At 41.4% G+C, this 26,881-nt stretch overlaps 1 protein-coding gene across 1 annotated transcript in view; it reads right to left on the bottom strand.

The window, feature by feature from the left end:
• Positions 1–3,809: 3,809 nt before the first annotated feature.
• Positions 3,810–26,881, bottom strand: part of POLQ (DNA polymerase theta) — a 311,219-nt gene continuing 288,147 nt past the window's right edge. Inside the window, exon 2 of the mRNA XM_044061860.1 lies at positions 3,810–14,209. Coding sequence (XP_043917795.1) covers positions 5,198–14,128 — 8,931 coding nt within the window. The 5' untranslated portion in view covers positions 14,129–14,209 and the 3' untranslated portion in view covers positions 3,810–5,197. The remainder of the gene's footprint in view (positions 14,210–26,881) is intronic.

Genomic DNA, 26,881 nt, shown 5'->3' with positions numbered 1-26,881 from the left:
TTCTGGTTGACAATTTTTTTCCAATATTACCACCACACCCATCCCCAGATGCCCCCCCAGAAATACCATCTAACACAACCTCTCCAACTATCAGTAGGGCACGGGTCTTAGATGCGCAATATAGCTTCAGTGGGCCCTGATAATATTTCAGGATGGTTCCTAATTAACCTGAAATATAAACTATCACAGCCACTGGGATCACTATTAAACCACAGTGTCCTTATCATGGAAATGATTAACAATGGTACAGGAAAGCTTCAGGCACTGGACCCAACCCAGTTTGGTTTTATCAAAGGCAGGTCATACCCTACTGAACCTGGTGGACTTCTTAGAGAAGTTTACAAAGGCAATAGATGAGGGCAAAATGGTGAATACTGTCTACCTTGACCAAGCTAATGCATCCGATACAATATCTCAGCCGGGTATTGCAAACAAACTCATGGAATTAGGCATAAACCACTATGTAACTCGCTGGTTAGTCAGCTGGCTCATAGACATGATCAAGGAAGTTAGGATTGGAGAAATCACTTCCACAAAGAAACTGATTATCTGTGGAGTCCCCCCAAAGGCTTGTGCTGGGTCCACTCATCTTTGGCATTTATTTGTGGAAGTTGAGGCCAATATCAAGTGCCTTTGGCTTACCAGATTTGCAGATAATTGGAAGCTAGGAACAATCACAAAAAGCCGCTAAAGATACTAGTATTTTACAGGACTGTCTAACACAGACAAGAGGCTGGTGCCAAGCCCATGGCTCTTAAAACTCGGAGCCAAGCAATACAGAATATTGCCTTTTGGAAAGTCTGTCAAGGAAATTGCCTTATTGATAAAACCTCCCCAAAAGTAGACACAGTAGTGTGAACTCATGTAGATACTAACCTGGCTTTCAACCAACATATGTCTAAGGTTGCAAAAAAATCTTCTATGTCACTCAACTTATAACAAACTGCATGGTATCTAGGTCCAGGGAAGTCATCCTGCCACTGTACTCGGCCTTCATTAGACCCATCATTGATATAATGCCCCCTTCAGTATGTACCTGACCAGGCACATGCAACAACTGGAATCTCCACAGAGGATCCTCACAAAGAATACAAGGCATAAACACAATGTCCTGTACAGATCGCCTCAAAGCCCTATCTCTATACTTTGCTTCCTACAGACTACTGAGAGGCTATTTATGCCTGGCACAGAAGGCATCCTTGGATTCTGCTCTTATGGACCTTTTGCATATACACAAAAAGAGCAGCATAAGAACTATTACATCTGAGGATTTAAATTTGCTTGCAACTTAAATAGGACATGTTGGAGGGACAGGTATGCATCGCAGAGAATCCCTACTCTCTGCAACAGGCTTTCCATACATGTGAAGCAAAGCCCTTTTCTAACCCCATTCAAGTGTAACCTGGACCAGTGGATGAGAAATCGGAAATTCAACCCGGTCTGACACCTATGCCTCTGATGGACAGGGATAACCATTAAATCATGTCCTAACATTCAGCACTTAAAATAACCACTCAGACACAATAACTCATGGGATGCATTTGGGTTGCACAGCTAGGCTTATAAAAGTCCTAGTGGTCATTAACCTACTTTTCATTTAAGAATAAGCAATAAATAAATAAAGAAAGAAAGAAAGAAAGAAACTAGCCCTCTTTCCACTCACGACTTAGATTTTAATTTTCCTTTCTTAAACAGTCTTCAAGATCTTGAATTTTAGTCCGTAAAGACAATTCACTTCATATGCAATTTCCACCCTTGGAAGTAAAAAGCATTACATAGATGTGTGCCAGTCAAGTTGTAAGGGACTTCTGTGAACAACTTGAACTTAACTACTCAAGATATCTTCCATCACAGATGGTGATAAACTAGTTTGATGAAAAAACAACTGCATAGCCTTTTGTAAACACAATTGTAAGGGTTACAAACACAAAGTTATAAATGCCCAAAACATAACTACAAACATTAAGAAATGGCCCAACTCCTTAACTGTTCAATATATGATACAGTAGGGGTTCAACATTATTGGCACTGCTTTCCCTTGAAACATTTTTAAGCATTGGACTTACAAACAATATAAAAGAATGTGCCCATGAGACTACAAATAAACTCAGAATACATAATATATCTCTGTTATATATTAATACCAAGCTAAAAAGTTTTGTGCAGAAAATTATACAAGTGTAGATAAAATTTACAGTTGCAGTGATTATCCAGTACTCATTTCCTGTAAATACATTGCATGAAGACAGAAGTGTATACATAGAAGAAAATTCAAACACGATTACATAAAATAATAATGAAAAGACAAATACATTTAGCAACCTTTCAAGGAAAAAATGCACACAGATGCATATGGCAACAGTACTGTCAGCAGAATGTCATACAGTGACTTGTAAAGTTAATAAAAATGGTGTAAAGTGAATATATTTCACTTGTCAACTACTTCTTTTAATATTGCAAAGTTTTCTACAAAATCACCTTAGACCAAATGACACATTACGAAATCATTTAAAAATAAAAACAGTTTTCTGAACCTGATAATTAACATTCCATAATCACAAAGTAGCAATGGTAAATGTCATTATGTCATAATCATGTCGCTGATTATACTCTTGCCGTTAGCATCTCTGACATTCCCTTAACGGATAACAGAGGATACAGGTAGGACTTGTAGTGCAGAGGTTAGCTTCCGGGGTCTGCAAATGCTGACTGTGAACAGCGTGAATGGAAAGACAGAGGAATATGATGAAACTTAGCTGCAGGTAGTCACAGCAGCAGAAAAAGAGAGGAAGTTGGACAATCATATGGAATAATATTTAAAAGGAGCCTCATCTCCCAGAAAATGCAAACATGATAACAGCTGCACTAAACTGTGAGAGGTGCTTACACATGTAGTACAAGAGAGGAAGCCACAGCAGAACACCTGTGACCATGTTATTTCAGTGCTGGGAAGCAGGATACAAATTAGTAAATGCAGCTGTTGGCATTTACTAGTTAGTAAATCTATGTAACGTGAACATTAAGAGAAAAGGATTGGTCTGTATAGCACAGAAATAGTTTTTAAGTTAACAAGTCATTGGTCTGTACAGCACAGATACAGTTTTTAAGTTAACAAGTCAAGGGGGACGAGCCTAAAGAACTAATAAAAGACAAGAAAATGTTCCGTGACTCACATTTGTGACGAAGCAAAAAGTAGGAGGCTCCAACTACAGTGTATCAAAAGAAGCAACAAAGACCCGATTACTCCAGGTACATCCTTAGAACCCCAGCAATTCTAATTAAACTGGAATAACACAGGGCCTTGGAAGGTCAATAAGGGACAAGGAGTTCTTTCAGATGAGAGGGACCCAGATTATGAAGGGCTGAGTAGACCAACACCAAAACTTTAATGAGGCTATAGTTTTGAATCCACAGCCACAGAAGATGCCATGGAACTGACATAGTATGTTCTTAACAAAAGGTACAATCACACATTCAGGCTGTGAAGTTCTGAATGAGCTGCAGCTGGTCAAGTTCTAAGTTAGAAAGCCCCACATAAAGGTAATTACAGTAATCTGTGAAGAGGCCAAGGTATGCACTACCACAAGGAATTCCTCAGCTGGAGGAAGGTGCTTGAAGTTGGCTCCTCTGATGCAACAGGAATTCGTGAGCATAGCGGACATAATTATGTGCCTTACTAACCAAGTCCAACCAGTCACCCCTGATAAAAAACACAGGGCTGAAGTCAGTAGAGAGAAAGAGTGAAAAATAACTATTCAAACAGAAAAAACTTTTTTGGTCACTGATCTGAACAGAAGTGCAGCACGCAGTTTCATTTATTTATTTATTTATTTAGTTGATTGCATTTTGATGTCTGACTAAGTCAGAAAGTTCCACATTAGAAATACATGTATTACTTATACTGCAGTATAGCACAAGGTGCAATGATTCCACAGTGGCATTATAAATGATTACGCACAGTTTAGACGCAACTTAATGAACAATACATTTCAACTTACAAAAGTACTATCTGCAGCTCTGAAAATGTATATACACACTGGACTATTGCAAAATATAGACAATCACAAGCATTTTTTTATTAAAATGATATCTCAGCACTGGAATAAATAATTAATATTCTGGATACAATACAGATTGCGTGTATCTGTAGATTCTTGAAAGAGGGGAAAATACAGTTCAAGTATTATTCTAAAATCAGAAAGACATTAAAACTAATGATAACTAGTGGATGTGCTTTACCTGCATAGTGTGTGTGTGTGTGTGTGTGTGTGTGTGTGTCATCAGCACCCAGATGAATATTGTATATCCCCTGAGCAGCTTGCTTAACTCCATATGCTCCAAGGTCACCTCTAAAAAAGGTACTTCTAGTGCCAGTAGTCAAACTGGTTATTAAGTGTTAATAGGATCTGTAAATATTACAGAATGTTTTTTATCATATATCCCCCCAATGCATTTTAAATATTCAGAAGACTATAATAAATACAAGCATAGAAGACTGTTACATTCTATACAGTAATTCATTAACAGCAACCAGTACATAACCACAAATACTAGCATACATGTTTACAAGTGTTTCTTTCACTGAAGAAATTTAAAATCTTAGTAAAATACTGAACATTACCTGCATGTCAAACAGTACTACTGTGAATTTCATTATACATTTTCAGTGTAAAATTAAATTTATTTTGTAAAGGCATTTTACTAATTTCATTCTTGAACATCTGGTCATGGGTATTTATACTTGTATGTAGTTTCAATAAATACTTTAAAATGACTGAGTTAAGTCTTCCAGCAGGACCAGATGTTGCAATTAGTCTAGGCGATTACAGTACAAAATGTAAAATAGAAATAATATTCTATTTTCTATAGCTATGTTTTGTCCTTACCTTTGCAGCAAACTTATTTCTCTGCTTAAAATCATAACTATGCAAAACCTGTAAAAAGTCTGTAAAAACAGCTGACAATGTTACTAGTCAATTAAAAAAAGCTGTCAGTTCTGAAGAAAGTAACGATGCATTAATGTCCATTATAAATAAAACTGATTTTTTTTTCAAGTCCAGTGACATAAAGAACTCATGTTCATTGCTACAATGGCAGCAGACTTTCTATGTTCAAGATATATCAGACTTTGCTTGCTGAAAGTGGCATCTTGGTTTACAAGAGCAGCACATGCATCACATATCCTTTTGCTGTTTCACTACAAGTCCAGATCTTGAAGATTCCCCCAGCTTGGACCCATTTTCACTTTAACTTTAAGCTTAACTGACAATCTTACTGCACCTTCCATTTCCTTCTTCACAATCTGTGCCACCTGAATTACATCATCTTCTGCCACCTCATAGATAAGCTCATCATGCAGCTGTAGAACAAAGTACGCCCCACAGGTTGGTGAATGAATGCGTCTATGTCTCTTCCTTTCAGATGCACCTGCATTAATAACACTTTCCAAGTGGGTGTGTGATTTTACCATAGAGGGAAATGTTTCTTCAAGTCGATTCTGAATATTTATTGTTGCAGTTTTCACAATATCGGCTGCAGAACCTTGAACAGTTGTATTGACCGCCTGGCGCTCAGCATGAGCTCTGCTGTGATAATTTGGGTCTTTGATTGCAGGTAGATACCTCTTTCTCTTTAGAATGGTCTGGACATAGCCATGTTTCTTGCAATTCATCACTGTCTCTTGCAGAAAGTTCTGAATCCCTGTGTACCGAGACTTAAAACTTTCAATATAACAGCCTGCATCATTCTCATCGATTCCCATTTGTTCTCCAAGGGATCTGGCACCCATTCCATATATTATGCCATAGCAAATCTGTTTGGCTTGCTGTCTTAAGCCATCTCCCACAGACTCAGGATCAATCATCTTCCACTCAGCTGCAATGCTCTTGAAAACATCTGTTCCCGTGTTCAGAACCTGAATAAGGCGTTTGTCACGTGAAAGGTGAGCTAAAATTCTCAGTTCCAGTTGACTGTAATCAGCTGCCAGGATTAATCCCCCTGGAAATGGGACAAATGCATGCCTCATACTAACAGCAAACTGCATCCCTTTTTCTGTAGGCATATCAACAAGATCCTGTGGACCAGAAGGCAACATAAGCCTAGCTCGTTTCCTACCTCTGGTTCTAGATCCAAAGGCCATGTTGCAACTATTTTGTTGTGAAGGAGGGCTTTCTGCAACTAAGGTTGGCATTTCAATCTCAAAATCCTTTGGCACATTTTGGATATTTGGTTCAATGAAAGAAATCCGTCCAGTAGCTGTATGACTTTGTGCAACTGGGTAAATCCTCTCCATTCCCAACTGCTTATGCCACTTTTTCTCTCTCTGTAATGGAAACACTACTTTTGTCATGGCATTGCTGATTCTTCTCCATTCCAAGATCAGACCAGGTAAGGGGTGCAAATTCTTCAACTTTTCCAAAACATCTTTGGTGGTACTAAACTGTTTAGCTGGTCTGGCCCTATTTCCTGATATTGCTGTCCTTCTTGTGGCACCAAGTGTTTTCTTGTTCATCTGCCCACTTGACTCCCCATTGGGGGGAAGTCTCAGCTCTAGAAAGAGAACCTCAGCAATGTCATCTGGGCTTGTGATTGAAAAGCTATGCCCAGCCAGTTTATATGCCTGTGCTTCAATGCTGCTTAGTTTGGCCTGCATTATGTGTTTTTGAGCCTCACAATCTGCAGTACTGAATCCAATTCCATTCAATTCCAAAAGGGTGAGGCAGTACATCACAGGCATTTCCACATTACAGAACACATCACAGATACCTTCCTTCAATAATAATGTACTCAGCTGATTCATTACATTAAATACAAGGACTGACTCCACTGATGCTCTGAATCGACCTGAATGATCAGTACCTGCACCAAGTCCAAGACTTTGAATGCCCTGTCCAGCTCCAACTCCTTCTAGCAATGTGAGATCTTGAGGCATGAAATTAGTTACCATATTATGTAGGGTTCGTTCTTTGGCACTAGGATCTAGAAGCCAGCAAGCTATTTTTGGATCCTCAAAGCTCCCTTCAAGAGAAATGCTACAAGCCAGCAAAAAGGTTTTATAGTGATGTTTGAAGTCATACATAATAATAGAATGTTTGGTTCCCTGCACTGTTTTTTGCTGAAGGCAGCACCGAACATTCTTTAAGCGCTCATTAACCGACAGGGCTGGGTCTAATGGTGGAGCAGCTAAACTGGGACTGATATCCGAATCATTTTGCTCTTGTTGCAGTGAAATGTAATATGCATCCTTTCCACCCCAACAGACAGCTAGACCAATTACCACAAAATCTTCATTGCCACTCACAAGAAAGCCATCAACTTTTGCCGGGTCTTGAAGAGTCTTGGGATGTTGGAATCTGCCTCCTATAGCTGAATTAGGAGATAAAACATGCTCTCTTTTTTCACAAGCTACAGATACTGAGAACCTTTCTGTGCTAGCCCATTCCTTGACAAATGTTTGGAAAAGGGTTTGGTCACTTGCCACATCAATGATGCTTAATGTCTCTGTGTTGCTAAGCGCAAGTACAGCAGGAGAGGCATCCTGTGACAAATGCAAGGAAAATCCTTCATCAATAACAGAGGCATCAATTTCTGAGTTGCCCTGTGGCACAACCAAGTCCGTGTTTAACTGTGGGATTTCTCTATGTGGAGAATTAACAAATTTGTTTTTCTGTGCTGAAAATATGGAAGAGTTTTCTCTCTGAACTACAAATTCCCCATTTTTTCCAGAATGAATGGAGGATTCTCTTATTTTTTGTCTAGAAACCAAAGACTCAGATGGAGGTGTTGGAAAAACAAGACTGTTTGGACTTTCTACCAAAGGATCATTTTCTTTATCCTCAACTAGGCGTGACGACAGATCAATTGGGTGTGTTGATATGGTGCTTACATTTGTTTCACTTTCTGGATAAAGCAAGTTTTTTTGCTGGGGTTGCAACAACATAACTTGTTTTATGTTAACAGCATTTCCAGTTTGTAACTGCAATTTACTGTGCTCTTGTGAATTATGCTTCCCTACGGTGTTAATGTTTTCTCTCATTTCAGTACATTTACTATTTAATGGACTAGACCACTGATCTAAAATATTCTGAAGGCCAGGACTTAAATCAAATGAAGAATCCAGAGAAAACTGCAAAATGGCACAGGCCTCAACTTTACTTTTAATAGTTTCAGCACAACTAGTTTCTTTTGTGTGACTGCTTGTACTTTTTGCCTGGCAGACAGTATTCTTAGGATCTTCTGGCTGAGTTAAATGTTTCTCGTTAACATTATCAGTAGAATCATAATTTTGTACACTAGGGTCAGACTTGCCAGGTTCTTGAGCTTCAGCAACGTGAAATGAGTCAGTGAAATCTGAAAAACTGAAAGAGGACTCATTCCACTGCATTTCTCTTCTCTCAAGAGGCAGTCCTAGAGGCTGTATCTGGTTCAGGATCTTTGATTCTTCTTCACCAAAAAACTTATTTGGAGGTATAATTTGAGGAGGAAGGCTATCTCTAGTGTCTACATCTTTTTGCAAGTTAGAAGTAGTCCTAGTTCTCTCTGTATCAGCATCACAGAGGGCATCAGAAAAACCTTCAAACAATAAGCTATCACTCATGTCAAGACTCATTTCAGTAACAAGATGGGGAACAGCATTTCTTTGCAAGTTAATGTTTTCAGTGTCATACGCCTGTACTATCTCTGCCAAAGATGATCTGCTTGGGACAGCTGGCAAAAGACTCTGTTCAGTGGAAGCCTGTGTATGGTAACCTTGAATAAAGCTTTCCAGCTGAGTGTCAGTTAATGAAATATTGCTGTGTTTTTGTAAAACAACACCCGTATCACTGTATTTTGAAGGAAATGGAGGAGAAGCAGAAGCTAGGTTACTTTTATGTGCACTGACTTCGACATTACCAACCATGTCGTTAGAGAATCTTGATTCACATTCAGTGGAAACATATCTTTTATTGCCAAAAGATTCTGCATAACCAACTTCCTCAGATATTTTATGCTCCTCTACCACAGCTGGCATTTCCCTGCTGTCATCTTCTTGTGCTAACAACTGTTCAGTTAGGACCTGTTGTTGAATTATTCTCTCTGTCTGAGTATCCAGCTGAAAACTCTCCTCGAATTCTCTTGTAAATGAATGGAGTTTAAGATGCCCACTGGTCATGGTGTTCTTAGATTCTAGTATGTTTTCAGCCATGTGCTTAGACTCATTGTTATTCACCATCAAAGGCATGTGTCCCTGGTTTCTTTCATCCTCTGCTGCCTTTTGATGATGCTTACTATCGGTGATCCTCTCCTTCTCCGATGATAGAATACTATTTTTTCCAGCAACTGAGCAAACGGTATAATGTTCTTTATTATTCTCTGTTCCTATACTGCTACCTTTTATTTCAGCTAGACTCACAATTACACTATCCTTTTTGGAATAATTAGTCTTTAGAATGGCTTTGCTGGTTTTAATGCTGTCCTGCAGAATGGTTGGCATTTCATTCAGGCTGACTTCTTCTACAGTGGAACTGTTATTACTATTACAGCTTAACTGTCCTTTGGTATTGCTGGCTCCACTTACTGAAGAACACCTGGGCAATGATGAAGCAGTGTCTTCCATTTTGTTGTCTGCATCCAAGAAGGCTGGTGTCGCTTTTTCTGTTCCGCCATGTTTCACTGTGATTTCTGATAATACTTCACCTCTCCAATGTTTGGAAATAGAAGCATTTGTAATTTTATCATTACTTTGTTTATACCCTTTCATTTCTGATCTAGTGTTCTCAGAATCTGAAATAGCTGGTAATCCAGCACTGCATTTAGAAACATCACAGACAGAATTGGCACTATGAGACTTTCTTTCCTTTGTTTCGGTCCTCAATTCCCTATTTCTGGGGTCTACACCTAAACTTGAACTATGCTTCTTTTTTTCTTTAAATGTGGAAGGTGCAAAGCATGCTTTCATATTTTTGTCTAGCAGATCCGACAGCACATATGATTCAGCTTCAATTGTTTCATGACTTAATTTATCATGTTTGAGAAGATTTGATTTAATATCTTCATTTTGTTCAATTATTCCAAGTTTCACATCTGGACTCATACAGTCAGTGTTAAAGGACAAAGCTGTTTCAAGCTTTTTAATCTCGGAAACAAAAAGCCTTTCTCCTTCACTGTTCCTGAAGCCTGAAGGCATCCCACTGAAATCAGGAGTATCTGAAGATTCTATAATATTTTCCAGATATTGGTTTGGATTCACTGCAACAATGTCCTTAACTGGAATGTCATTTGAAGTTGTAAGTACACATTTCTCCTTTACACTGGTCTGATTTATGTTTTTAATTTGATCAGGGTTACTGCTGGAGGACTTAGCACATATAACATCCCCTTCTCCTACAACTCCCGTGTTAGCATTCTTGATGCAACTGAGTTTGTCATTGTGTGTACTCTTGTCATTACATGCATGTATGTCTGACGCAACTGGCAAGGCTTCACTAGTAAGTTCGCCAGAGCCTTCCACATCTTTCTTCTCCTCGCAAGCTGCAGAAATTTCAGTTGTGGCTACAGAAGGCACTGGTTCTGGTACAAACCCTGGATTCCACTGAACTCCCATCAAAGCTAAGTCCTGCTGAAACAGTTTTCTGGCTTCCTCCACAATCCTTGCTGCAGCTTCTCCCTCCGTTAGACTTTTTTTACCACTCACCCAGATACAGTAGCTGTTTTTGCGCTCTTGGGCATCTTGTTCATCTTCATCTACTGCCTTACGTGTACTTTTAAATGGCACAGCTTTCTTCAAAGCTGCTAATACATCAGTTACATTTCCTTGTGCTACGTCTGATATAGTGACAAATCCTGCATCATAGAGTGCTCTGGCTCTCTGGGCATTCAGTAAGGAAATTCTTACCAGCTCACAAAGCTCTCTTTGAATACCAAAACTCAGACGGCTCTGGAACTGAGACAGCAGCAACTCCATATTGTGCCAGCCTAATCGATTACAGAATACTGTGACCATACCTGCGTAAGTTGCAGCCGACTGTTGTAAAGACTGCAGTTGTCCCCGACTACAGCCATACTTCTTAGCAACAACTCCAAGGGGAACCTCACTGATTAAATCCATCAATACAAGGCTAGTAAAAAACCTTTTATGAACAGCTAATTGTCTCTGCTGCTTTTCTGTTTTGGCTGTAACCTTTCCCTTAATAGAACGAGCCAGGAATCCTTCTTCTATCCCAACTAATTCAGCAACGCGCTTTAAAGACGTAGACAGCTTTTCCCACAAGCAAAAAAATTGATACCAGTCAATTGTTGTCCATTCTTCATATAATGGAGTAACCTGGTATAGAATGTGTAGATCATTTTCTAAAACAAAACCCTTCATAGCTTTTTGAAGATCAGCAAAGATTTCAAGAGCATCAGGTGGGGACAAAGAAGAGGCAACAGTAGCAGCACCAAGTTGGGTGGTGTGGTATTTCTCAACTTTATTTCCCTCATTTTCTTCCTCCATGACCTGTATAAATTCATTCTCCATTAACCACCCGATGCAGGATTCAATGCAACTGCCCTGGATCCTGGTTTTATTAGCCTTCCTGTCGACTTCCTGTTCATTCTCACTCAGACTGGCAAACAGAAGAGTACAAGAAATATAGACTTTGAGAGCTTCTGGTGAATCTGCAACTCCATTCACTATTATTTCAAGGATAGCCCTGATCATGCTAGTAGTAATCCCATCACCTACTTTTCTTATCAAGCAGCTCTGAACTGCTTTAAGTGAGCCTTGTAAAAGGCTAATTCCTTTTGATCTCTCCAAATTCTTGCACACTAAAATGCTCTCGCCTACTGTGTCAACACCTTTTCTGCCGGCTCTCCCAGCCATTTGTTTGTATGTCAGTATGTCAAGTAGTCTGCCATTAAAAACTGGGCTCCTGATGATTACCCGGCGAGCTGGCAAATTTACTCCAGATGACAGAGTGGAAGTAGCTGCCAAAACTCTTATATATCCATGTCGGAAAGCTCCCTCAATAATATCTCGTTCATCAAATGTCAATCCTGCATGATGGAAAGCTACCCCCCAGGATATACAGCGTCGAAGTACAGGGTCCAATCCAGAAGGAGAACGTTTCAACTGATCAAGGACTTCCTGTATCCCATCTCTATTAAATTCTAATGGCATCACATCAGAAGCTTTCACAAAACCAGTAGAATGCAGTGCCATCTGTTGCAAATTGTAGAACTCCCTTGCTATGGTGTCTGCCAGTTTTTCACACCAATTCTTGGAAGGGCAGAATAACAGGACAGAATGTCCACTGCGAACAGTCTCATAGCAGAGGCTTACAATATGGTCTTCATCTCTCTCAACTTGTAATGCCGGTTGGAACTGGCACACTACAGTCATTGAGGCATCATAAATAATGTTTCCAATCTTAACTCTTTCCAGCAAGGGCACAGGGCGGAAATCTGTATGATACAGTTCTGCATCTAGCCAGGTTGCCAAAAGTTTGAGATTTGGGAGGGTAGCACTCATTCCCACAATCTGAACACCATGTGAAGTTTGGCAATTTTCAGCCGATTCTTTGTGATGGAGCAGTCTTTTGTGTGTGACGTATAGGATTTTAGTAAGTAAAAGCTCTAGGAGATACCCACGGCTAGAATCTCCAACCATATGCAGTTCATCTACAACAATGGTACCAATAAGCTCCATTTTGTCTTCCTCTATTAATCGATTTACCAAGCTATTGGCCTTCTCAATAGTACACATAGCAACATCGAGGGAAGCAAAACCTCCAGCAGGGGAAGAGCTGCCCATATAGCCATCAACTCTTACACCTGCCTCCTGAAACATGTTCTGCAAATAATACATTTTTTCTTTAGCCACAGAAACAAATGGGAGAATGAAAAGTGCTTTTGTGCGCATCTCTAAAACCCTCTTCAGTATGAGAAGCTCTGCAACAAGTGTCTTACCAGCACTAGTAGGAGCTGAATAAACTAGATTTCTTCCTTCCAATACTCTTCCAAGCATAAGACATTCTGCTTGCCATTCAAACATCTGTACTACTCCAACACTGTGATATTTATCCAAAACTGGCTTTGGAAGACCCCAGCTTGATAGCAGCAACTTATCATACTGATCAGTAGGAACAGCCATCTTAACAGTTTTTCCTGTAGCTGTTAAAGTGTCATGTAGTCTACTGTTGTCTGTTATAGTAAGATCTAGTCCAGGTGGTACATTCAAAACAGACACTGACAGATTAAGTCTAGGGCACTGTTGTTGTTTTTGCTTTTGTAATACAGCTGCCTGGTGACTAGGGCTAAATAAAATGTAATTGTTGCGGACGATGCCGTTATTCATTTTTGGTGAAAAAGATTTTCTCTTTTCTGCAACTTTTTTCAAACAGTATCGGTGGACAATCGCTGAACGTCTAGAGCTAAAGGATTTCAGACGACGTTTGGATCTTGATGATTTTTCTGGTGATGGACTTATAGAATCCTGTGACTCAGGAGAACAAAGAGAAAGTGGAGGGCATTCTTTTTTTTGCCTTTTTACATGCTCTAAATTTGAAGGATCCACATTATCATAAGACGCATGCTGCTGCTGTATGCCAAATAAAAGTTTAAATGATAAATCTTTAGCATCTTTTAAAGTTACATTTTCATTTGAAGGTTGAACATCCTGAGCTGCCTTGGAAGTACTGGGAGATGTATCTGCATGGCTTAGCTCTGTATTGGTTTTATTGTTGGAATTGCTGCGCTTTGGCACATTTACATGTTCTGGTATCAGGTAGTTAGACCCAAGAGTAGAGGTGAGGCTTTCTAACTGAAGTGATTTTAAACACTCTCTTCCCTGTGTAGACTTCACAGAATCTATAACCTGCAGTTCATCATCAAAAGCCAAAGATGAATCGGTGATGAAAAGCCCAGTACTCCTTAACTTAGAGGCTCCTGAACGACTGTTTTTATTTTCCTTTCCCCCGGGCTCTTCCTCAAACTTTTTTTTTTTCTGTTGCCAAAGGTCAAGGCATCGAGGTGGTAAACATGCAGCTTTTGCAGTACTTTTATTGATGGTCTGATTTTGCTCAATGCAACTCTTCTTAATAATCTTATTTTGTCCATCACAGCACTTTTTGTAAGTATCATGATTCGTCTTATTTTTGTTGAAATTCATTGCTTTTATTTCCCAGCAAATTGACAACAAACATCAGGACAGCTCTTTAGCTCATTTCCATGATTTGTCTAAATAAAAATGCTGGAAAAATATAGAAATAACACTTTAGATATAGAAAAAAACAGCAATTTGCAGGCAATTTACTACATCTCACAAAAAAGCAAATTATATTTATTATTTTACAAAGTAAAAATATTAATAAAGTTTCCAACCTTAACTCTGTCCAGCAGGGGTAAATGGTAAAAACTTATATGACACAGTTCTGCATCTAGCCATACTGTCAAGCAGCCATATGAAGCACTTGAATATAAAGTCTACTATTACCGAAAGGAAATGTCTACTGAGGTACCACAGGCTTGTAATATTTAAACTGAGATACTAATGAGAACTCTGTGTAAGGTGTCTGCTGCGCCAATTAAATACAATTTAGCCTCATATGTTTATATTTAAAAATACAGTACTTTAATTTTCTTCATAAGCAGTACATCTTGCCTGCAACAATCAAGATGCATATTTGAAGCAGAAAAATCCAATTCTGACCATGCAAAAAGATAAGCCAGTCTGAAGGCAGTGGTATGGAGGGTGAGCTACTACCTGCAACTGGAATTCAATTCACAGATCCAACATTATGATAAATGCCCATAACTTTTTTTAATCTGATTTTGTAAAGCTCCCATTAACTGGGAAAACTACTCGTGCACCAACACCTTTGCCCAGCGGTTCTTGGAATTCATAAATTCCAGTGTCCTTGATCAACTAATCCATAGTCCCACCAGGGGCTCCAATATCCTAGGCCTGGTCATTACCAACATGGGAAATCGATGCTCCACACCTATGGTCACCCCATCATTAGTCAGGTCAGACCATAAGCTAATCACCCTTAACATCCACATCCCCCACCCCCCAGTAAGGAAACCTCCATAACAAACTTCTCCAAGGCCAACTTCATGCTACTCAAGTCAGAAGTTAGACTTCATGACACCCATGCAGACGGGAACTGGAAGCTCAACTGCTGAATCCTACACTAAGGCACTGTATGAGCACATCCACTCATGCATGAATTGTGCCATCCCATCCCAAATAGAACTAAGATGCTCTCCTCCAAAAAAGGGAAGCCAATCTGGTGGTCCCCTGCCATAAACAAACTGTACAACAAAAGGAAAAAACTGTTACAGAAAAGGAGGAAAATCCCAGGATGCAAAAAACTCCCTTACCAGCCTCAGTAAGAGGCTGAGATCCCCCATAAAATCCTCCAAAGCTAGTTATGAAAATAAAATTGCCAAAGATTCCAAAGACAAGCACAAGACATTCTATAACTATGTCAAGAATCTGAATGGCAATGCTCAGATCTGCTCTGAGCTACAACAGAATGGAATTAAATATACTGATCCCAAGGATTTTGCCAATATCCTGGCAGATCAATTCAGTGCCAACTTCACCCCCCTCTCACCCCCTAAATGGCCCATCTCAATACTGGAAGATTGCCAAATTCTGGTAATAACAGCCAGACAGATAAAAAACGCACTCTCCAAAGCTAAGCATACAGCATCCATGGGACCAGATGACATCCCGTGCTGGGTACTACATGAACTACAAAATGAACTTGCACCTCACCTAAGTGTCATGTTTAATCATACCCTCACCTCAGGCTTTGTGCCCACTGAGTGGCGCACAGCTACAGTTATCCCACTCCACAAGGGGGGGGATCCACCTTGGATCCCAGGAACTACCACCCCATCAGTCTGACTAGCCTGATCTGCAAGGCCATGGAAAGTACAGTTTTGTACCTACCATAAATGTAGATGTCCGACAGGAATGCATCTGCAGTCCTTACAAATGGGTTGTCCTGTCGTCAGGCAGCCCTTCGGTCGGCCGGATTCCAAAGTCTGGGTCTGGCTTCGGCTGGTGTCGCACTTCACCCGACATCATAGCGGCAGTTTTTCGGGTATAAAGGCATCAGCCGACGCCATTTTCCTCAGTGTTTCTTGCCCCAAATGCCAGGTGCCCTCTTGGATGGCTAAATTTGGATAAATGCCAAAGTTTCCAAATAGTAGAGAGCAAACACATAAAATAAGCATGTATGTACATATATACAAACAAATACACCATAATAGATCCCCCCCAAGCTAGCTGAAGGATGGCAAATACCCTAGGAGTACCTCAGAGGGGAAGGAAGGTGGGTAATCCTGACTGCAGATGCATTCCTATCGGACATCTACATTTATGGTAGGTACAAAACTGTACTATGTCCTTCAAGGATGCATCTGCAGTCCTTACAAATGGGTAGAATACCATAGCTAAACTAGGGGAAGAGGAAAAGAGTAGAGATTATGGTGTAGTTAGGATCCCTTGCAAAACAGCAGTGGCAAAACCTGCTCGGGATCTAGAGTATAAAGGTAAATTGTAATGCTTGGCAAATGTATGCACGGAGGTCCAAGTAGCAGCCTCTATAATGTCCTTGGTAGCCACTCCTCGTAAGAAAGCTGTGGTAGTGGCTGTAGCCCTTGTGGAGCGAGGCCTGATGTTCTCTGGAGTTTTCTTTCCATGGTAGGAGTAACAAAATCTAATGCAATTTCCTATCCATTTGGAGATTGTCTGTTTTGAAATTGGTTTTCCTTCCTTTCCTGTTGCATATGCTACTAGAAGCTGGTCAGTTTTTCTATTGGTTTTGGTCCTGTCCAGGTAGTAGCGTAATTGCCTATGTACATCCAAGGTATGCAAGAGTCTTTCTCCCCTGTTCTGTGGGTTGGGGAAGAATGTAGGTAGGTGGATAGCCTGATTTAAAGAGACTCTGGATACCACCTTAGGCATAAATGTAGGATTTGTTCTCATGGACACTCTATCTTGATGGAAGATCAGGAAGGGTTGCACTGCCATTAATGCCTGTAGTTCAGAGACCCTTCTTGCTGAAGTTATTGCCAGCAGGAAAGCAGTCTTCCAGGATAAGTATTGTAATTCTGCTGTTGCTGCTGGTTCGAAAGGGGAAGTGTCAATTTTTCTAGCACAAAGTTCAAGTCCCATGCTGGCAATGGAGGTTTCCTGGGAGGTTTCACATTTTTAATTCCTCTCAGAAACTGTCTGAGCAGAGGATGAGAGAAGACAGGAGGATCCAAGCTGTATTCTGCTGAAATGGCTGATGCATGTATCTTGATGGAAGAATAGGACAGGCCTGTATGGAAGAGCTCTGCCAAGTACTCCAGGATGTTGGCTATGTTCACCAGGGTCACATCTTGCCCCTTTGCAGTACTCCAAATGAGATATCTTTTCCATTTTGCTGCATAATTCTTTCTTGTTGAAGGTCTACGAGCCTCCAGGATTATGTCTTTAACCCTTTGGGATAAATTTGGGTTAATTGCTGTTATGTAATGTTCCAGGCAGTTAGCTGCAGAGTTTTCAGGTTTGGATGCAAGATGTTGTAGTTGTTCTGTGTTAACAGTAATGGGATCAGGGGTAGTGTCCATATTTGTTCCCGAGACATGCTCCTCAGCAATGGATAACAATGTTGTCTTGGCCAGTCTGGAGAATGATCTTTGGACGTTCCTCTTTGATCTTCAGAAGCACCTTGTGCATCAAAGGAAGTGGTGGGAATGCATAAAGATAGGGAGTCCACCTTCCAAGCAAGAGGGTGGTACATCCTTGTGCAGAATTTCTTTAGCTGGTGATTGAGTGGGGATGCAAACAAGTCTATTTGTGGTAATCCCCATTCTGTTGTGATGGCTTTGAAGATGTCCGGATGCAGCATCCATTCGTGGGCATCTGTGGTAGTTCTGCTTAATATGTCTGCTAGAATGTTTTCCTTTCCCGGTACAAATATTGCTTGTAACTGAATGTTGTAGCTCAGAGCCACATCCCATAGGTCCAGTGCCAGCCGGCATAGAGGATATGAATGTGTGCCTCCCTGTTTGTTGATGTACCACATAACTGTGGTGTTGTCTGTCCTTATCATCAACTGACCTTCTTGGAGAAAAGGTCTGAATGACTGGATTGCCAATTTTACTGCCAGCATTTCCTTTAGATTTATGTGCAGGTGCAGCTGGTCTTGAGTCCATAGGCCTTGAATGCACTTGCCCAGCATGTGTGCCCCCCAACCGAGGTCTGAGGCATCTGTCGTGATGGTTTGGCTTGGTTGACTGTTGCAGAAAGGCAATCCTGTGTTTGATTGACAGGCCTGAGCCCACCATAGGAACTCTTGCTTCAGGCATGGGCTAATTGGAATTTGGGTTTCTAGGCTGTGCTTGTGTTGAGACCACAAATTCTTTAGGTACCACTGTAGCTTTCTCATATGCAGTCTGGCATGAGGGACCAGTATTATGCAGGATGCCATGAAGCCTAGGGCTTGTAGCACTTTTCTTGCAGTTAGATGGTTCTGCTTTGTTAATGCCAAGAAGTAGAGAGGTAGTTGCTCTTTCTTTTCTGCAGTTAGGAATGCCATTTGTTTTGATGTGTCCAGTTCTGCACCCAGAAAGGTTATTCTTTGGGATGGAATCAGCCTTGACTTTTTTATATTGACTGTATATCCCAGGGCTTGCAGCAGGTAAATGACTCTTTGTAAGTCTTCTGTTAGCTTGCTTTTGTTGTCCGCTTGTATCAGGCAGTCGTCCAGCTAGGGATAAATTTGAATCCCCTGAAGTCTGCAATGAGCAATTACTGATGCCAGGCATTTCGTGAACACTCTGGGCGCAGTAGATAAGCCAAAGGGCAATGCTGAGAATTGATAATGCTCTGATCCTGCAAGAAATCTGAGGTATCTTCTGCAAATTGGTCGTATGGGGACATGCAGGTATGCCTCCTTGAGATCTAGAGTTACCAGCCAAGACTCCTTGCCCAGCATGGGAAGAAGCTGCTGTAGGGTCAGCATTTTGAATTTTGGAACAATGAGGAATGTGTTTAAAGCGGACAGGTCTAGAATAGGCCTCCATTTGTTTTCTTTTCTTGGTACCAGGAAGAGTCTGGAGTAAAATCCCTTTCCTTGCTCCATAGATGGTACCTTTTCCACAGCTCTCATTCTTAAAAGTTGAGATATTTGCTTTAGAGCTTCTGTCCTTTGAGTAGGTGGTAGGTTTGGCATTCCTCTCTTTCCTGGTAGAGTATGGAAATGGAACCTGTAACCTTGGTCTATAGTTTGCAAAATCCATTTTTCCCTTGTGATGCAATGCCAGTTCTTTGAAAATAAGGTTAGCTTTCCGCCTAATGGTGCTTCTAGTTGTTCCCTGGTAGGCGGTGCCACCGCCAAGTCACTGTGATTGAGTTGTTGTAGTGGTGGTGGCTGCATCCGTGCCTCGCTGGTTGTTACCTTGCCACTGGCGTCCCCTGTAGGCACCCCTGGATTGGTTTCTGCCTCTAGAACGCCTGTTCCTGCCTCTTTGTGTCTTAGAGGAGTCCGGAAAGAACCAATTCTTGGAGGGCCAGTTCCTGCTAAACCTTGGAGGTTGAACCTGTAAGAAATCTTTCACTGTTTGTACAGATTTTGCCTTCTCTTCCATCTTTTTTAGTACCTGCTGTGCAGGGGAACCAAATAAATTGACCTTGTCCATGGGTGCATCCAAAAGCTTTGATTTGACATGGTCTGGTAATGCCTGTTCTTTCAACCATGCATGTCTCCTGATAACTGTGCCAGTCATGGCTGATCTAAAGGAAGCCTCCAGTGCATCATAGCCACATTTTAAAGAATGGTTACTAACCTGCTGTATGTTATGTACCATTTCTTGAACATACTTTTTATCTAAAGATTCTTCAGAGGACAGCTTTTTAGTTAACTGGTCAAGCATAAACTCTTGGTATTGAATCATATGAAATTGGCAGTTCAAAGCCCTAGCTGACAAAGTAGCAGAGGTGTAAACATTTTTACCCCATCTCTCTAAGGACCTGGATTCCCTTTCAGAGGGGAGGGGGTTCTTAGTAGAAGTAGCTGCTACAGCTTTAGGGCCCTGGGAGATCGTCTCTGGATCTGCAAAAGGAGCCTTGTATAAATGGTGATGTGTGTCCGGGACCCTGTAGAACCTATCGGGCTTAGCAGGAGCCGGAGGTAATGAATCAGGAGCAGTGCAAGCATCATTAAATGCATAGTCTACAACTGAAAGAACTGGAGGTATAGCTAAAGGCCTATGTTGTGGCAAATGTAGAAAGGTTCTAAGCCTTTTTCTGGAGTCTGAGAAATCTTGGCCCTGCCACTGAAATTGTTCCCTCATAGCATGTAAGGTTTCCCCAAAGAAAAATTCCTCAGGCGGAGAGGCTGAAGGGATGGACTCTTCAGCATCAGAGTCTTCGTAAGGAGAATAAGGAGCCTCAGGAGGGTCTGTATGTTCTGAGTCATCAGAGGAATCATCTGTGGATACTGGCTCAGGGGGCTCTGCTCTAGGTCTCTTTTCTGGAGGAGGGAGAGAGGCCCTGTCTGGATGAGGCTGGGATCCACGAATTAAAGAAATGAGATCCTCAGCCAAAGAAAGCATATGGGAGCTGGTGCTGGGCCTGTGAGAGGGGGGTTTGGCAGGCACCGTTTTTGATGCTTTGGCTGCTTTAGCCCTGGCAAAGGCCTTAATAGACATTGCTGCAGGAGGCCTAGCAGCTCCACGTGCAGGGGTTGAAATATCCAGGGGAATAGTGTCTGATAATTCCTGTGAAACCGCAACAGAAGGTTGGATTTCAGAAGCCGATTCTACCAGGTTAGAAGAGGTCTCGGTAGAAGGCATGGTTTCGGCTGAAGAAAGAACCGCTTGCTCGGTTTCAGCCGAAACAGAGACACTCGCGGTTTGCTTAACCGCGGTTTCGGCCGAAACCACGGACCGCGAGTGTCGGTCCTTTTCTTTGCGTTTTTTGGTAATTTGCGTTGCCGGAGGATCCGACGGCATAATATAGGCAAAATCAGAGCCGAAAATTTGTTCAGCAAACTCCGACCGACGTCTAAGCGTCCGTCGGTTAAAAGAAGCACAGGCTAGACAAGCTGCTACGTCGTGGTCTGGGCCTAAACAATGTATGCAGTAGGAGTGGAAATCTTTATGAGGTATTTGTTTCCCACAAGATAAACAGTTATTCACTTTCTCTGACATCGGCTGAGGCAAGAAAGAGTCCCCAACGGGGTTACTTAGCTTTTTAGAAGTCTTCGAAGTAATATTCGGTAGTAGTAATCTCTGGATCTGACCGACCGGCACTTGCGAACAGCTTCTGCTTCGGGCACCACGCGGCAAGAAAGACTGAGGAAAATGGCGTCGGCTGATGCCTTTATACCCGAAAAACTGCCGCTATGACGGGTGAAGTGCGACACCAGCCGAAGCCAGACCCAGACTTTGGAATCCGGCCGACCGAAGGGCTGCCTGACGACAGGACAACCCATTTGTAAGGACTGCAGATGCATCCTTGAAGGACATCATATTATCATGGAACTTATAAACAAAGACATTGGCAACCTTAAAACACTGGACCCCACCCAATTTGGGTTCGTGAAGGGCCGATCTTGTCTCCTAACCCTTACTGACTTCTTCGAATCTGTCTCCAGAGCCATGGACGAGGGTAAGGCAGTCCACACAGCCTATCTAGACCTTGCCAAGGCCTTTGACACCATCCCCCACTCTGGAATCATAGATAAACTTACTAAACTGGGCATTAATCCTTACATCACTTGATGGGTTGCCAACTGGCTTACTGACAGAACCCACACTGTAAAAGTAGCCGACTCCAAATCCAGCTCCAGACAAGTGACAAGTGGAGTACCTCAGGGTTCAGTCTTGGGACCTCTCTTACTTGGCATCTACTTCTCTGAAGTACAGGCCAACACTAAGAGACTATGGCTAACAAAGTTCACAGATGACTGCAAACTGGGAGCCATTATTGAATCCCTAAATGATGTAGATACTCTACAGGGCCTTACAGAAACAGATGCTTGGTGCCAGAGCCATGGGCTCAAGCTCAATGCCAAGAAATGTATAGTTATCCCAGCTGGGAAAAAACATGTACCCGTGAATTATCACATAGGTGGCAGTAAACTAAACACCGAAAGTGTGATAAGAGACTTGGGGACACAGGTGGACAGTGGTCTCACCTTAAATAACCACATCACTACAACAGTCAGGAAAATCCTGTGAGAGACACCTCATCACCAAGGGCTTTTCATCCAGAAAAAAGGAGGTCATTGTCCCACTGTACTCATCCCTTATTAGACCCATTATAGAATACAATGCCCTATTTGGTATGTACCTCTCAAGACATCTGTAACAACTGGAAAGGCCGCAGAAATACCTCACTAAAAAAAATCACAGACCTAAAGCAGATGCCCTATGCTGACCGCCTTAAACTCCAGCTATACTCTGTTGTATATCGTCTACTTCGAGGCGATCTCTGCTTAACACATACAAGGCCATGTCAAACCCAGAGCTGTTGAACATACTACACTTAAAGAAATCCCAATCCCTCAGAGCCACACGCTCCAGGGATCTAAATCTTGTCATCACAATAAACAAAACATGCTGGAGGGATAGGTTCCTGATCCAGAGATTCCCCAGACTCTGGAATAGACTGCCCATATATGTCAAGCAGAGCACCTCTTTGGCCCTCTTCAAAAGGAACCTTGATGATTGGATGGGAGGAAGGAAATTCACCCTAGGGATCACGTCAGTCGCCCTGCTAGACAAGGGTCCAGGGAAGTAAATAGTGTGGGAAGAAATAGCCAGGGAATTGTTATGGGTAGGCTTGTATAGGCCCTAGGGCCGACAGCCGAGTACCAACCTATGAGAGAGTCCCAAATCAAACCTGGTTAGCTTTCTTTAATGAAGTTTCCCCTTGACACCTATGGACACTGAAGAATAATTCAACCGAGAAGTCATGTGCAAACTGTAATGCTTTGTAAATGTGCAAGGGGGTGACATGTTCCCAGTGTGCAAATTCCATCCAGTAAGTCACTACAGGAAAAAAAAAAAAAAAAAAAAGGCGTCATGATTAGAAACAGCTCTGGTAAAGTATACATGACCTGTTCTTTTGGCTAACAGGAAAAGGAATGGTACGGGGTTTTATGGGGAATGACCGGAGGTGATTAAGGGGTGAAATCTGAGTCGAATTTATCAGCCAGCAGGATTGCTATTTCTTCTGGCTGAGTATAGGTATTGCCATATACAGCCAGCTCAGCACATTGTTCAGTGTTTCCTTTAAGATTTCAGGCATAACTAAAAAATGCTTTGTGGTTATCCTTTTCTTGGGAGGCTATTTTTAGTCTCATATTTAGCTTTTAATGAACTAGTTCCCTGATTTGCCTGTTGAGAATAATGAGGGATTTTTTTTCTCTGTTGTGGCCCCCCCCACTTACCTCTAGACAAGAATTTCTTTCTTCTGTTGTACAGCTTATTTTTGCCAGGGGTCCACCAGGGTGAATTGGTTTTCCAGCTAGACCTGGGTTCAGTTTGGTTAGGTACTGCCATTTCTAATGAGGTTTAAGTGGTTGCACAGGGCATTTATGTATAGGGGTTGTTTTTTTAGGGTTTGATGGGGATATTACAGACACATTTGTTTCAAATGTAGACTAAATTTATGATCCGATCTTACTAATCAGGACATTAAGTGAGGAGAGGGCAACAACACTGTCTCATATTTGCAAGTACTATGTCAAGGATATCTGAGACCCTAGTGGGAGTGCAGACCAGATGTTCCAGAACATTTGCATTGACAAAGCCCATGAATTTTGAAGCCTGTACATTCGTGGTTGTATAAGTTTCTCAGTTTATGGAGGAATAGTTAAAAATTGCTCATAAGTAGTGTGTTGGGCTGAATGGCAAGTGATTCTAGTAACTCCAAGTATGCGTAGTGGTTTTGATGACTCGTGTTTAGGGACCTATAGCTAGCGATGATATGGTGGGGGGTTTTGCCTGTGCTGGACATGGAGCAGCTCAAGCGAGTCATCGTGCTGGACTAATCTAGAGGTATGATTGCTTCTCATGTAAATGGAAACACCTCCTCCTTTCGTTATTTTTTTCCTTTTCAGAGTGTGGTCTGAGTGTGTGAGGCACTGTACTCTTGTGCTGCTGGGGTGCTTTCCACAGCCTTGAACCGCATCTCTGGAACTGCACAAACATCAGCATTCTTCAGGGCAATGAGAGCACCCAGGGAGTGCTGTTTCTTGTTAAGACTCTCAGCATTTTGCAGTAGCACTTTAGCTTGGCATTAGAAGAATTTGTAATGTTGGTAGGTCTGTTGGTTTAGCACTGCCTAAAAAGGCACTATGGGGTGACTAATGCCTTGGCCGGTATTCAAAAAGCCTGGCGGCGACATGTACAGACCATCTCGGGCAAAGCACCATGGTCTGTCAATCATGTTGTCCAAGGCTGACAAACACTGGATCCCCTTGGAATGATGCCAGTAGCTAAGCCAATTACTGAAGCCAATAATTTTCTGTTTGCACTGTGGTATCATTCTTTGTGAGGGTAGAATGTTGCTCAATGCCAGGCTCATACCAGTTTGCAACACGTACTTAATGAGGTCCACCATGTCTCTCTTCATACAGTCCAAGGAGCTACATCTCAAGTCATTCACACCTAAATCAACTATGACTGAGCCATACGGATACTTGTGGTTGAGTGACCTGAGTACCTGAGTGATCTGGCGAATCTTGGCCCCTAACGGGCAACTGACTGTAACCGTCTCTTTATCCAACCTAGTGAGGGGAGTGTCTGTGGGTCTCACGACTGAGTCTGCTATGACCAAGATGTAGAATGTGCAGTGTTTTGCCTTAGGGGTTTACTTGTGGAGACACTGTGATGTGCATTTTTATATGTAGTGGTTGGCGTTTACTTGGTTTTGTTTGCATGTGGTTTCTGACGGCAGTGCACTGGAGGCCTCCAAGGTTTTAGTAAGTTACTTGTCAGATCTCCGCATATGTGTGTCCAGACCTTATTTAGTAAGGGAAAGGATGTGTGTGTGCTGACAACTTGTTTGTCGTTTGATTTGTCAGTATGTAAGAGTCATGTCTCAATTTTCATAATGTAACATCTCTCACATAAAGGTGCTGGCAGGGCTAGATGGTCAAACCAGTGGTGGTGGGGGGAACAAACAGTCATAACCGACAACTCTCTAAAGAGCAAAAGGCTGCTGCTACCAAAAATGAAAAAGTGCTACAGCAACTTTAAGGCCTGTAAACTAAACTACTTTACTTAAACAAAAATGTTTCAATCACTCTCTTAACAATATTATTTTAATGGTTTACACAGCATTCCTTATAGAGCAAGAACTTTGTCAGAAAGTGGCTGCACTGATGCCTTCAACTACAGAGGTGGTACCGAACATACACCCATTTCCCTACCTAGTAGACAAGTGACAGAGCCTATTCAACCAAAAGCTTATTTTCCCCAAGAAAGACGACATTTTCCACACAGGAATAACAGCAAAATATAAAATTCAGAGGTAATAATATACATTGTACTGAGTGTTTTTAGATTAAACTACATAAACCATGAAATAATATATAGTTAACAATAGCAGTTGACATATACAACTGTAAATGCCCTTTTATCGCAATATTCAATGCTAGAAATACAAGAACTGTGTAAAAAAGCAATGAAAGGTCATAATATATAATCAGTGATTTACAGTGAAGTGTTTATCTGCGAGTTCCAAGTAGTGTGGAACTATGGTGGTACTGCTGAATTACAGCACCGGGGTGCTCCTTGGGTACTACAAGCATAGCAGAAAGCAGCAGTGGTCAAAGTCAGCAAAGCAAGTAGGAAAGTTGTATTCTCTAACTGCACTCTGCGCTTCATATCCAGTAATCTGTATTCATTTTTTTGTATAATACAGATATGATACCACAGTTGTGGATTTGTCAATGCTAAGCTGTTCAACAACATTATGAAAATGTACCAACTTAACCAGTCATTTCACCATTCCCATTGAAATGTTTATTTCTCAGTCCTGAGTATAAGTATAGTACAAATCTAAGTAAGCTTCTCCAATCCAGTAGCTCAGGATAAGACAACACTTTTTTAAGTGTCAACGATACTGCCAGGCCACTTTGGTATACATTTTTCAGTTTGCTTATATCAAGATCATTGTTCCTTTTCAAATAATTTGATGCAGTTATTGTGCAGGCCACTGTATACAAACCACATAACTTTAGATCAACTTCATATTTATACACTTGTCACATTACTGGACAAGTACTGCCCTTATCAGCTATTGTCTGGATGACTATATCTTAAAACAACATTTTAGGACAGGTCATACACCAGAATAACTGCAATGTCTGTCAGATTTATCAGAAGACAAGAGTCAAACTGTCTCCACTAACACTGACAGAACATATACATACCACCACCATGTTTTTATAGAAATTATTTAAATCTGTAGCTGGCCAAGTGCACTGCATCTCCACACCTATTCCAAGTTCATGGTTACATAGTTGCAAGGAAAGACAAACATCTTCAAAAAGGCAGTGTGTTGTCACAGTCTGTCATCAGCATTCTGAAACTAGCCAAGGGAAACTCAGACTTCAGTTACAGTTCTAATCAATCATACTATACAGCAATTGCAACAAACACATATACAAAGAAAAACAAAAAAAATTACCTCCACAAAGAAAACTCAACCAACACCTGCAGCATACAATTTACACTGCAAACAGAAACAACAAACAAGCACAGAGAAGCAAAAACAAAGTCAGTGCAACTTCACTATACATACCCCACAAAGATATGATTTTGCAGGTGACACTGACATTCTTGTATATGAAGAAATTGCATGCTCCCAACTACCGATGGCTTTGTCTTAAGGAATATCGTC

The sequence above is a fragment of the Protopterus annectens genome, chromosome 2.part0 (assembly GCF_019279795.1).
Source record: "Protopterus annectens isolate FY-2018-M chromosome 2.part0, PAN1.0, whole genome shotgun sequence".
Classification (NCBI taxonomy): Eukaryota; Metazoa; Chordata; order Ceratodontiformes; family Protopteridae; genus Protopterus; species Protopterus annectens.
The sequence above is the reverse complement of the archived record's forward strand: the minus strand, read 5'-3'. Positions and strand labels throughout refer to the sequence as shown.